A 14,277-nucleotide genomic window follows, 5' to 3' on the forward strand; every position below is an offset into this window, starting at 1 on the left:
TTTCTGACCCCAGCAGTTGGAACACTTTTGTTTTCAGGCTTTCACACTTCAGCCACCCTGGTTCGAGCACAGGCTGTTTGTGCATCACACAGCACCTCGGGTTTGCTGTGCTACCATGCCGAGCATCAAAATCCTTCTCAAAATGTAAGCAGGCTGCTTTTGCTTCTCACAGCTCCATCTGTGAAGGATTTATATCTCTAAAGTTTGGGAGGCCAAGACTTGAGCGCAGCCCAAGTTAGTCCTGCTCATCTTCTTCCTGACCTGCGCTCATTCTGGTTTATGGGTGGTTGTCCAGGACTACTACCACATAAAATAAAAGCCATTGTGGCAGGCAGTGACCAGCCCAAGCCTGGTCCCAATCACATTTGGGTTCCAGCCTTCCTGAAAGCTTTAACACACCATAATTTCCACACACTTTTTCTCGGAGGTCCATGGCACCCAGGAAGTTCTTAGTCTGGAAGAGGCCACCAAGATGATTCAGGGGATGGAGCAGCTCTGAGGAAAGGCTGAGAGACTTGGATGTGGAAGAGAAGGCTTTAGGGTGACCTAATGGTGGCCTTCCAGTACCTGAAGGGAGGCTGCAAAAAGATAGACTATTTATAAGGGCTGGAGTGATAGGACAAAGGAGAATGGCTTCAAACTGATGGACAGTAGGTTTAGATTAAATATTAGAAGAAATGTTTCCCTGTGGGGTGGTGAGGCAGAGAAACCGCCCAGATGGCTGTTCCATCCCTGAAAGTGTTCAAGGCCAGGTTGGAGGGGACTTGGAGCAATGGGGGTTAGCGGAAGGTGTCCCTGCCCATGGCAGAGGTGAAACTGGATGGATTTTGAGGTTCCTTTGAAGCCAAACCATTCCATGAGTGTGCTCATGGGAGAGGCGGGTAAGGGAGATAAGGCGCGTGCGGGCAGGCAAGACGGGAGCGGGGCTTTGTGCCAGGGATCGGGGGTGTGGGAGGGTCCCCGCCGTGTGTCCGTGCCGGTTATCGCCACCATGGCCACTATCACCACTATGGTCACTGAGGCCGCTACGACACTACAGCCCCTGTGGCCGCTATGGCCGCCGCCCGGGCCGCCCTCAGCCCGCCGGGCCCGCGCCGCCCCGCCCCGCGCGGGGCACTGTGGGAAGCAGAGGGAACTATGGCGGATGGTGAGGAACCGTAAGTGCCCTGTATGTGTGTGCTCGGCCGGCCCTGCCCCGGGCCCGGGGTCCCCTCTCCCTCCTCCCCGGTCTCTGTAGCGCGATACTGACCCTTCTTTTATTCTCTCTCTTTTAGGGAGAAGAAAAGAAGGAGGCTAGAGGAGCTGCTGGCGGATGGGTTAGTGCGGGGCTGCGGGCGAGCGGGGCAGGGGCAGCGCTTGCTGGGGCGGGGGTAGGTGAGGGCGAGCCGCAGCCCCGCAGGAGCTGAGGGCTGGGAGGAGGCTGCGGGGCCCGCGGGAGGCGCGGGCAGGCAGGAGGGAGCCCCAGGAAAGGTGGCGTAGGTGGGGCAGGGCCCTCGAGCAGCGAGGAAAGTCCCGGGGAGAGGAGCGAGGGGCTGGCCCGGGGCGGGGTGGGAGTTGCGGGCTCGCAGCTTGGCATGGTGTGCTGAAGAGCTTGGTGACCAGAGGGGGAAAAGCTGCCTGGCCGGTCAGGGACCTGGGAGGGCCTCTAGGCTAGAAGCAGGTGACTTAAGTTTTGGCTGAAAATTAAAAAAAAATTCACACTGCAGAACAGTTGTCTCTGCACATGAAAACTTTAAAATCTACGCACCTGCCTTAAAGGCCGTGAAAACGAATGTTGAGAAATCTTTAACATCATCTGCTTCCATCCCTTAACTGCTCCATTCCATGTGCTTGTGTCCCTCTACCCCAGGGTCACTGGCAGTGCATGTGTGTTGGGATAAGGGGCACAATTCCCTGGGCATGTGGATGGGAAGGGTGCATGCCAAGTTCCCCAAAAGCATGGAGCTTTGGAGATGTGAAGGTGGCAGGGAAAAGTCTGAGCTTAAAGCAATATAAGGACTGTGGTGCTCTGATGTTTCAAACAAAATTTAAAATGAAAAGAACTCAATGAAATAAATGAGAATGTTTGAACTCTATACCTGGTCATGCTGTAACAGCACAAAAAATGAATGCTTGAAAAAACTGTCTCTGAAACAAAACGTAAAATCTCAGGTTGAGTTACTGATGTTTCTCAGATCTCCACAATGTCCAATGCTCTAAAAAATGAACTGTAGTATAATGCAAATGTGAAACTAGATCTTATCATTTTTATTGCTTAGGAAGGAAAATGCACATCTAAACAGAAAAGTGTGCTGCTGTTAGTAGCTGTTTGTAGGGACTATGTAAAGAATAAAAAAACTGTTCTTAATGTCACCAAACACACCTTCTACACTTATTTCCAGAAATGCTAAAAACCATAATATCCATAGATGCAGTTTTTGTGATTTCTGTTGACCCATTTTATTTGCTAATGCACTTCCTGAAATCTGGTGTTCAGCAGATGAGGGGTTCTGCAGAGGAGCTGTTGTGTTTATTTACACATTAAGTGAAATATGTGTATTTTCACATTATTGTGAGAACTAGAGGAGATATGAAAGTGCAACTGAGGTCAAAAGACCCTTATGAATTCAAATAATTTTTGTAGATCTTATTTAACTGCTCATGTAGTAAGTAACTTCCCTCAACAGTTAATGAGAAGAGTTCGTCTGCAATCAAATTATAGAAGCCTAGAATGGTTTGGGTTGGAAGGGACCTTAAAGATCATCTCGTTCCAACCCGCTGCTATGGGCAGGGACATTGCAGGTGAATTATGATTTATTTGTTCCTGCAGTTTAGAGAAGTTTTTCCTGTTACTAAAAATGTTTTGCAAAACCAGTTCCTGAAATTTCATTTACTGTGAGCATACTGTGTTGTCCAAATTCTGAATTCTCTGAAGATAAAGGAACTCACTATAGATATTTTCTCCACATTTACCTTTGGTTTTGAGATGAGTTACGAGGAAGTTACAATAAATTCTAAACATTACCAAGAGTAATTAGAAGCTTTTCATAGTGCTTCATAGAAGAAAGCAGATAACACTACTACTCAGGATTAACAGAGCTGTTTGATAATAAGCTTAGTTTTATATTAATGTAGAGCATAATCATATTAATTGAGTGGAGCTCCTCTTTATTTAATAGGGAAGTAGATGTTGATCTTATAGTAGAAAATTATTTGTGAGCTGATTTTGAACTATTCCAGTGAGTCTCTTAAAAATTCAAATCTGTACTTATGTGCTATTAAAAGTGACCTGCAAAAGGGAAAAGGGTAGTGGAGTATTTGATGCAAAATTCTGCCGTGAAAATTTAAAGGAACATAACTGCAAACATTTTTTTTTTTTTCAAATGAGGCTGTTACTGCAGACAGGCTCGGGATGCCTGAAAAATGGGGCAGTTCTGATTCCATGGTACCTCTTGAGAGTGAAGAACATTCAAAATTCATGTCTTTTCAAAATATTGTCTAAATAACTACCCTGAAGATTCAGAGGATGATGTGGGGTGTTACTGTAATTCATTCAGAGCCTCACAATTGCAGTACAGACTGATGAGTCTGTCAAAAAAGATACAAGACTTGACTGATGAAAAAAACATCACCTCAAAATCTAGGGAAACAAACTCTTTTTCTGTGTCCTCTTCAAATTTGAGGCAAATAAAGTAAGAAGGCTAGACCCTTTTTCACTGCAGGTCAACTTTTACTAGTAATAGTTAAATCAGTGGGTTTATTAAAATGCCTGGGTGTTTTCCCCCTCTGTGCATATTTATATTATTGCTTTTTAGTCCCACAAATAAAACCCACTCATGCAAATGCTCATGTGCATAAATTCCAGCCATGAAGATATGCAGATGCATTTGTACGAATGGTCAATAATTAAGGTGTACTTTGTATAGAAAGTTGGAGGTGTGGCTTTTCCTGTCTGATTTTGCAGCTGAATTTACTGTGTTCTGTGCAGAATGGCTGTTGATGGTGGGTGTGGGGACTCTGGAGACTGGGAAGGTCGCTGGAACCATGTAAAGAAGTTCCTCGAGCGATCTGGACCATTCACACATCCCGATTTCGAGCCAGGCACTCAAGTGAGAAAGACTTAATTTCCATCAAATATCTGTAGAGTGTGTTGCACATAAATGTAAACAGGTTCATTAACTGACCACCAGCAATGTGTGAGTACTAAAGCTGCATGAAAAGCTTGTGTTTTAATCAATTGATCATTATGCTCCTAGCAGAACATGTGTTCTTTTTATAAGTTTGTATTTTTAAGTTGTGCACTGTCAACTTCAAGCTTGCTGTCATCATATATAAATACATAGCAATGTATGAATTATGCTGGTTTTGAGTTTCACATGAAAAATGGCAGCATTTATATCTCCATTTTTAAGTAATTTGATACAGTGAAGATTTATTGTACTTAAGGTAGAAATTAGTGTTAATGTGAGTACTTTGAGAACTGGATAAGATGTATAGTAGGGTACTGTTTTAAGTATTTTCTGCTTTTCTTCTTTTGTTGTACATTTTGTATCAGAGCTTATGGTTGAAAGTGTTTTCCTGTTACCTTTTCCATATACTGTTCCATTATTTACTAGTTTGAAACAAGTCACAGCAAGCAATTATATACTTAACATTTCATTTTTTTGTCCAGCAACATTGTCTATCTGTTTAGATTTATTTTGTATTATATATCAGTGAAATACTTGAATAAGGAAAGTATTATCACCTTAAACCAAATAAGAGTGGACTTTGCTATTTTCATGTCAAAAATTTTATAATCATAAAAGTAATATATTAATATCAGCAAAGGTCTTGATTCTCTCTAAGTGGGGATATGGGAACTTCATGGAGTCAACAACTGGTTAAAGTCTGATATGTAATTACTCCTGCAAGTGCAAATTGCTTTATCTGTAACTCACTGAGCACTGAAAACTTATGTAAAATACTTGTAAGGGTTATGAAACAAAGGACAAATTGTACTAATTTTTTGGTTTATGTTTTCTGCAGGCCCTTGATTTTTTGTTAAGCACATGTAAAGTACTAGTTATTGGAGCAGGAGGATTAGGATGTGAACTCCTGAAAAACCTGGTAATTACTCTGTTTTAACCGTTTTTTTTAGAATCTTCTCTGTTTCTTTTTCTTTTTTTCCTTGACAAAACTATCTTATTCAGCTGAGTAATTTTGCAGTTTTGGTTATATGCAGCTGCTAGAATTTTAAGTTCTAATCAACATGGGTAAAATACATGGTGATACAGACAATAAAGATGAAGAATGTACTTGAAAGGTGATATTTTCATATGTTATGTGGTGTTTATTCAGCTATCTCAAACCTTGTCTGGAGGTACAACAGGCTGCTTTGTATGAAGAACCAAAGTTCATGTGCAGCCTTAGTGATTGTCCCTAATTGCCAGATCTAGGGAAAGGATGTCAACTTCATGAGTAAATCATGCTCCTAATGCTACAAGGAAGTGTGATTTGGAATGCAAGAGTTTAATTACCCATTTATTGTGGTTTTTATCCTCATAACCATTCATATTTATCTCGTGTATCACTGTTATGATCCCATTTGAGTTTGGTAGTTTGGACTATTATTCTACTTCCCCATGTTTCTATTTAAGAACAAGGATTTCTGTGCATCCCTTGTTGCAGGGATAGCTCTGTTCAGAAAATGTAAAGGGAGAAGTTTCAAAGTCTTTATATATAAAAAGATGGAGTCTTAAATGAAAAAACATATTTTGTACATGACTCAAAGTTTTATAGAGTCACTTCAGAACATCACAACTCCTTTCTTTTCTCTAAACCCTGTGTTTTACAGCATTTATTTCCCTTTAACTGCAGTTCACATTGTTTCTTTGTGATGTTACTTTATCAGATCAGACCCACAATACAGTTTTAAGGCAATTTTACTGTAAAGTTATTTGCTAGATGTGTGATGGCCTGCATACAAATGGAGATGAGACAGAGCTTCTGTCAGAGGTTCAGTGTGTTCTTATATAGGAGGTGATTTTTGTGCTTGCCACCTGCTTCAGCATTGAATGCCATGAGGAATGCTGCCTTGTTTTGGGCTGTGATGTCTGGGTCAATATGCCAGATCTTTCATGCCAGCTATAAAATGTCAATGGCTCAAACCTTAACAGAATTTTTTAAAAAACGTTTTAAAGAAATTAAACTTTGTTTTTCCTATTCCTGCCAAGTATGGAAATGCTTATGGTATTTGTTTAAATTCTGTGCTTTTTGTCCCCAATGGACCCTTTTGATTTCCTCCAGCCATGAAGGAACAGTGCAGCTTCCTCTTACAGATCAGCCTACTGTTGGCTTCCCTGTGTTAGCATTAGTCAAAAGCAATATTGCTTCAGGAGAGCCTTGTCTTTGACTGTTGGAATGTTATTAATTCCATCTGTCTGAATACAGCATTAGCAGCCCAACAAAACCCCTTTGAACAAGGAATGCCCATGTACCTGTCTGCACAGGAATGAGGAGCAAAGGCATTTGTTCCTCCAAAGGTTGCTGTTTTGGCATGTGGAGTGAATTCTGGAGCTTTGTGTGCATTTAATTTCCTGTTCAGTGAAGCTGACCTTCTCTTTTCCCAGGCACTGTCTGGCTTCAGACAGATCCATGTTATTGACATGGATACTATAGATGTTTCTAACCTTAATCGACAGTTTTTGTTTCGGTGAGTGATATTTTATATTTCCACAGTTTAACTTCTGGGGTTTTCTAAATGTACCTAAATAAAACATGTTAATGTATTCATTGTTTTGGTTGGACAAGAGGTCATTAAAGATTACTGGACCTTCATGTCACAATAGTACTCAGAATTAACTACATGATGCATGTGATTTCTTCTTATTTTGGGATCTGTGGCATGAAGAAAATCAATTTATGTTCCTTGCCATTCCAGTACAGCTAATGACTAATGGAAAAGGTGACACCAAGGAATAAATGCGCACATACTGAGATCTCAGATTGTCTGGTACCTTTTTCATCCAAGTACAGTGAAAAATCATTGGATTTTTTTTGGTGCCGATAACTGTAGTTAATTCTGAGGCTCTCACATCTGATACTTTCAAGGAATCATGGAATGGTTTGGGTTGGATGCCTTAATACTATCCAATCAAATAAATGATCCTAAAGTAACAATTAGCCACTTAATTAGATATTGCAATGTGTAGAGATGAAAGGACAAAAATCTGCTCAGATAAAGCATTTGGAATTGCTTGGGTTTTTCCCAGACCGAAGGATGTGGGCGACCAAAGGCAGAAGTTGCGGCAGAGTTCCTGAACAGTCGCATTCCCAGCTGTGCTGTTGTACCGTATCCTTTCACAGAGCAGCCCTGAAGGCTTCAATATCCTAGAAAACCCTGTAGGTGGTAAGAATGTCCAAGGTATTTTGCTGCCATGCTGTTTCTCATACTATAAAGAACACTTTCATTCAACTGGTGAGTTGAGAATTCTTTCTCCATGCCATTAGCATACAGGGAATCTGCATGGGAAAGGCTCAGAAATTATTTTGTATTTTTCCACTGAGTCTTTTTATTCAGCTGCAATATTGTAATTTTCACTGAGACACTGGAATTATTCACAGAGAGCTTCGAGTAAGCACTGGTAGGAGGCATTAGTTTATAAACATAGAGCAGCCCTTACTGATAAAGGACTTTGTGAGCACATATTTTGAACTTCCTAAATATTTCACCTGCTGAACTTTGCCATTTAGGACTATTGCATTGTCCCTTTGCTAGTTTTGTGAGATGTTACAGCTTCAGCTGTGGGAATTTAATCTCAGATCACATTTTTTAGAAGGTGTTATATAGAATTACAGTAATAAATTAGATAATATTTTGGCTCTAGGTTAGCAAATAGAAAACAGTAAACTTAACTATAAATATATTCCTTTACTGGGCTTGCATTCAGGTATTTTAAAAAGATTCAAGACATGGATGAAAGCTTCTATCGACGTAAGTGGAATTTGTTTGCTGACAAACACCCACTGGTGCTTTAGGGGACCTTTGCAGATGTTGCTGTTTATTGCTTTTCCTGGTAGTTTGCTTGCTGATTATTTTAGTCTTCCACAACATACTGGAAGTAGAAGTAAAATGTAGACAAAATGTAAATATATCTGTGATACGGTAATCTAGGGGATGGCTAAGGAGTCACTGTCCCTGTTATGGACAGAATACTTTGCTTGTCTTAGGAAGTCTGCATTAGTATAGATTTTCAATAATGGTTTTTTCTCCCTAGAGTTCCATATTATTGTTTGTGGGCTGGACTCTATAATTGCAAGAAGATGGATAAATGGCATGCTGGTAAAGTTTTCCATTTTCTTAATGCCTCATTATTGTTTGAGTTTAGTTGACTGAAATTAAACATACTTGTGTAGAACGTATCATGGAAATGAATGAGGGGTGTTGAAACTCACAGCTTTCTGTACCTATTTCTGTTTTCTTCCTGTGAGCAGGATGAAAGCAGCTCTCTTACCTGCCCTTTTCTTGAGAAGTGTTAGCCAACATTTGTGCAGTGCCCTGCAGAGATCATTTCAAAGTAGGTTACATGCTTGTGACATTCTGCAGTCAACTTTTGAAAATCACAAAAGAAAGCTCCAGAGCTGCTCTGGGTGCTCTCATTGTGCATTTTTTCTTCATTACCCAAACAGTATTTATCATGCACTGTTACAGAATTCAGTGACCAGAAAGCTGGTAGTTTTATCACTGTCACTTTGTTAAAAAAAAAGACAAAAGCAAAACAACAAATCAAGAATCAACCTTCAACCAACCAACCATTTGTTTTGATGAGCTATGAGAACATATATAGCAGATAATAGCATTTATCAGGGGAATAAGGTAGAGGTAGAGGGTGGAGGTGGTTGATAAAGTTCTGTGCACTGACAAACAAGTAGTGTTTTATATACCTTGAAATAAACTGTATATTAAGCACTCAGTAGTTTGGTGTACCTTTAAAATTTTAGGATTTTTCATCTTTCTGCAACTTGTTTAAAAACACAAACCATACAAAACCCAACATCCCCTCCCCTTTATTTGTCAGATGTCATTTTTGCATTATGAAGATGGTGTTCTGGATCCAAGTTCCATCATACCTCTAATAGATGGAGGGACAGAAGGTTTCAAAGGAAATGTTCGTGTGATTATTCCTGGTATGACAGCATGTGTGGAGTGCACACTTGCTCTTTACCCACCACAGGTAATTCAGCCAGTGAAATTGCCGTTTTTTCATATTCCTCTGCTTTGCTGGTTTCTTTTCTTAGTGCTACACCTAATGTATCATGGTTTCTTCTGGTTTTCCTCCCCTGCCCAACCAGGTCAATTTTCCCATGTGCACCATTGCATCCATGCCCAGACTGCCAGAGCATTGCATTGAGTATGTCAGGATATTGCAGTGGCCAAAGGAACAGCCTTTTGGAGGTAATTAATGTGTTGTACTGGTGCTAAATGAACATTTTTCCTTTTAATTAACTTGAGTTGGGTGTATGCTTTTAATAAATCCTGCCTCTTAACCTTGTGTGGTTCATTGTCATATTGAATCTAAGCCTCCTCTGAGCTGGAGAAGGATTTTCTCTTCTTGAACTCACTCTCCAGTTCCATACTTTGTTTCTCACACTGCAAAATGTCTTTCCTGAATTAAAATGTAACCTGTAATAGCTCTATAAACTGTGTAGTGATGATAGTTTGTGTATAGGATTTGTTAAAACTATTTTTTGTAAAAATAATACTTTGGTTATTCAAAATGTCAAGTTTCAGTAGCTTCACAGGGTATTAATTTTAAATTAAAACAGGGATTTTTTAAGACAAAAAGAATGCTGTATTTCTGAAGAACTTGCAATTTATCTGTAAATTCTTTACTGTAGAAGGTATTGCACTGGATGGGGATGACCCTGAACATATACAGTGGATTTACCAGAAGTCTTTAGAACGAGCATCACAATTTAATATAAAAGGTGTGACCTACAGACTCACCCAAGGTAAGGGGATGGCATTTCAACTTGTGGCATTTACACCTCGGCTGGATTGGCATTCTTTGTTTTGTTATGACTAAGCTGGCAGCTGTGCTGAGATAGTTCTCAGCCTTAAATCAGAAACAAGCAGCTCATTTCCTGTGCCAGCATAAATATTTTTATGACAAATCAGATGTTCGGGCATTCATGATGAATCAGAGGAACTTATCTGGGATAAAACTGAACATTCTTTTTGCTATTTTATTTTTAACTTGGAGCAGCTCCACAGTTTACATTACACAGTGACCACTCTTGCTGGGCAAAGAGTAGAAACAAAAGGACTTGATTGTCTTTTTTAGCAATAACATTTTGTGCCAGTTCAGGCTGGTTAAGTCTATAGCATCTGTTCCTCTCTGCTCTCCCTGCCTCTGTTAAAGGCAAGTGCTGTATGCTGACACTCATTTAATCACCATTTTAAACACTAACTGCAACTGTCTTTCTTTTGTGCATTTCTCTGGTTAAACAGGAATAGAAGAGTTTTCATTTCAGTGCTAAATACAGAATACTTGCTTTCAGAGTTTGTTCAGTAGTTCTCTTTGTTTGATAACCTGCTTTTTTCAGTGTGCTTGATCCATTCCTAAAATAGAAAAAAAGTGCCCAAGTACTGCAGCAGAAAGCCGTTATACATGTTTGTTACAGAAATTCCTGGACACTGTAAAATGTCCTTTAGAGTCCTTTTAGACCCACCCTTTTTAATTATTCTAAAAGTAGTCTCTCAGTAGAGTTTCTTGGAAAACCCGAGCTGTATGTTTTGTTTTTACAGGGGTGGTTAAACGAATTATTCCAGCAGTAGCTTCTACAAATGCAGTAATTGCAGGTATGCTGAAAGAACTCATTTCACTTCTGCTTTACTGACTTGAGAGTTTTGTGGGGCAACAATTTGGAAGTGAGACCTTGGAGAGGATAATAGTAATTTTTAAATGTGTCTGATTTATACTTACAGTTTCATTTCTGTTTTCCTTATAGAAACTGTATGTGACTGGATAAATGCTGTGTAAGACTGGGGAGGAAAGTAAATCACAGGACTTAGGCTTGACATAGTCTCAGATCAGTGCCAAATCTATGGTGTTAATGCACAGAACTACCAGCTACCTTCAGATGTTTTTTTTCTCTTTATAGACTGTTATCTTGATTGTTTTTGTCACTTTGGTACAACTGTGTGATGTCTGCTAGATGAAGATTTTTTTTTTCTCATTCCAGCTGTTTGCGCCACTGAAGTTTTTAAAATAGCCACAAGGTATTTAATTTTTATTCATAACAGACATGATTTCCAGCAGAATGCCATCTATCAACACTGACATGTTTGTCATTACAGTGCTTATGTTCCTCTTAACAACTACTTGGTGTTCAATGATGTGGATGGATTGTATACATACAGTTTTGAAGCTGAAAGAAAGGTTAGTGCCATTAAAGGCTTGAAGGATTGTTTCCTTGATTTGTATTTATCACTTTGTGTCTGTTTCTGAACTTCAGTATTAAATCAATTGGCCCCTAGCACTGAATAATAATATTTCTGAAGTTTAAAAAGAGGAAACTGCAGTGTTAATGGTCTGCTGCTTCTGTAGAGTAGAACTACAAAATAAGACCTCAAACCTAAGATGACTCATGGGCAGATCTCAAAAAGAGGTGGTGGCAAAAATTGATCTGAAAGTTTGTAGTGTTGGATTTCATGTCAGATGAAATTTGTCATTCATAAAAACTTAAATGCTCTTGGGAGTCAATCAGTGACAGACTTCAGAAGGAAATGAATTTTGTCATTAATATTTGCAACTATTAATATTTCTAGAGCTAAAACGTTAAAAAAACACAACACAAAGACTTTTGAGACCTTACTAGCAGCATTTCATCTTTAACATAATGTGTATTCTTGTGCTGTTTTGTGGTAGGAGAACTGTCCAGCCTGCAGCCAGCTTCCCCAAAACATAGAGATTTCCCCATCAGCTAAATTGCAGGAGATCCTGGATTACTTGACAAATAATGCTTCATTGTAAGTTGCAACCATTCTGACTAATTTGATAATTTGTTAGTTTAGTGCTTAAAAAAGGTAATTTCTAAATGTATTTTTAACCTGGTTGCCTGGTTTGTATTTTGTTTGTTTGTTTGAAATGTCTATATATAGGCAGATGAAATCTCCTGCAATCACAGCAACTATGTATGGCGGAAATAAAACACTTTATTTACAGGTAATCTGAACATACGTAATTGACTTTAATATTCTGAATTTACTTAAATTCACTGACTTTGAAAATAAAAACAAATTGGCTTTTTTTTTTTTTTTTTTGATTTGCAGACAGTAGCTTCAATTGAAGAACGAACAAGGCCAAATCTTTCCAAGACACTAAAAGGTATCATGGATCTGTCAGGTGTAGATTTTCAAGTTAGAGAAAATCAGTTTCACTCCCCTGTGTGGATATTTAGCTTTATCTTGCATTATGCAGTAGGATGTGCTTCATTGCCTTTCACATTCAATACACATTCAATTTTAGTTCCACATTTCTCAGGTGTGTCAGTTGTTTAAAGGTGAAGTGCAGGCAGATGCACAGAACATTGCAACAAAGCAACAAAATAACTGCTGTAAATTAAACACACTTCAGCAGAGTTTATATATGTTTCTCAACAAGGTCTGTTTCCTGGTTAATTGGATTAATTTTAATTTAGCCAGTGAGCTTTTTTCAGCTTTATTTCATCATATTTATGGTTTGTGGGAATAGCATTTCTTATTTTTTTGGCTTCTTGAAAAGACAAAGCATATGGGTTTAATTAAATTAATTAAAATTTTCTTTCTGTTTCAGAGCTGGGGCTTGTGGATGGCCAGGAACTTGCAGTTGCTGATGTTACTACACCACAGACTATGTTGTTCAAGCTTCACTTTACCACTTAATTTATTCATAAGTAAAGTGCAAATACAGCAAGAGAAATCTGTGCCCACCTTATAAAACAAACATATTCTGTGGGTGTTAAAGCAGCTTGAAATGTTCCTGTTAGTGCCAGCATGGTTGGAGGTTAGGAAATCTAAATGAATCACCATATTTCAGAATTGTATGTAGAAGCCAATATTTGGTGGATTATATTTGTATAAATGCTTATTCATGTACAGACCTCTGATGTATAGAAATACACTTTTCTCTGGTTTTGTTGTCAAAATGTTCATGCTAATGTACTTTCAAACACATGGAACTTTAAGGTGGCCAAAAGTCTTGTTTTCAACATGTGTGCACACACATGTGCAAAGAGAAGATGTTTTTTAAAGGAACCACAACGATCTGGTTTTAAGTTGTAGCACTCCTGAGACTTACTGAGTCACCTTAAACCAAAGGAGGCAGTAGATTAAAATGAGCATTTCCCTCTTATTTGATATTGATTTGATCAATTTTATGGAAGGTGTTAAATATGGAAGGGATGGCTTTGTTTATACAAGAAACAAAAGGAGGAAATGATCAGCTGTACATGAAAATACAGATGTGTCTCCTCACTGTCCCCAAGCAGCCGCTGTGCACAGCATTGCAAGATTATGTTCAAAATCATTGGTGCTGTTAAGGTATTTATTAATAAAAAAATCAGAAAGACACCTGAGTGTGTGGCTTTTCTGTGGACATTGAAGAGTATTTATAGTGTCTATTAAAAAAATCTGGGGCATCATTTGGCTGCTTTAGTCAGACTTAAGCAGTGCCACGTGCTAGAACCTGAATTCTAGTCTGGTGTGTTAGCTGCGCTTGAAGTTTACAATTTTTAACTATGAACTGCATAGTTAAAGGATGAGGATTAATGGATACAAATTGACTGAGGGGAGAAAGGGGGATAGCACAAGGAGTGATGGGTACAAAGTGGAAAAGGGGAGATGGGGGATAGGACAGGAGGTAATGGCTACAAATTGAAGGAGGGGGGATAAGGCAAGGAGTAGTGGGTACAAACTGGGAAAGGAGAAATTTAGACTAGATACTCGGAAGATGTTCTTTCCTGTGAGGGTGGTGAGGGGCTGGCACAACCCTGGCAGTGTTGCAGGCGGGGTCGGACGGGGCTTGGAGCGGGAGGTGTCTGTTCCCGTGTCGGGCCGGTACCGGGGGCTCTGTACCGTCCCTTCCATCCCGAGCGGGAGCGTTCCCCGCTCCCTCAGCGCTGTGAGGGCGGGCGCGGGGCCGGTCCCGGCTCTGTACCGTCCCTTCCATCCCCGAGCGGGAGCGTTCCCCGCTCCCTCAGCGCCGGTCCCGGCTCTGTACCGTCCTTTCCATCCCGAGCCGGAGCGTTCCCCGCTCCCTCAGCGCTGTGAGGGCG

The 14,277-nt window shown here is 39.8% G+C and overlaps 1 protein-coding gene across 1 annotated transcript; it reads left to right on the forward strand.

The window, feature by feature from the left end:
- The first annotated feature begins 1,096 nt into the window (after window positions 1-1,096).
- LOC117002656 (NEDD8-activating enzyme E1 catalytic subunit-like) lies at window positions 1,097-13,571 on the forward strand. Its single transcript, XM_033071984.2, is given in 19 exon segments — window positions 1,097-1,157; window positions 1,275-1,316; window positions 3,968-4,088; window positions 5,008-5,088; window positions 6,591-6,673; window positions 7,233-7,240; window positions 7,243-7,312; window positions 7,911-7,954; window positions 8,238-8,302; window positions 9,039-9,194; window positions 9,313-9,415; window positions 9,859-9,972; window positions 10,769-10,822; window positions 11,206-11,242; window positions 11,321-11,402; window positions 11,892-11,992; window positions 12,125-12,188; window positions 12,296-12,350; window positions 12,798-13,571. Coding segments are annotated over 19 exon segments (1,389 nt in total). The 5' UTR covers window positions 1,097-1,137; the 3' UTR covers window positions 12,887-13,571.
- The last annotated feature ends 706 nt before the right edge of the window (window positions 13,572-14,277 follow it).

The sequence above is a fragment of the Catharus ustulatus genome, chromosome 13, assembly GCF_009819885.2.
Source record: "Catharus ustulatus isolate bCatUst1 chromosome 13, bCatUst1.pri.v2, whole genome shotgun sequence".
Taxonomy (NCBI): Eukaryota; Metazoa; Chordata; class Aves; order Passeriformes; family Turdidae; genus Catharus; species Catharus ustulatus.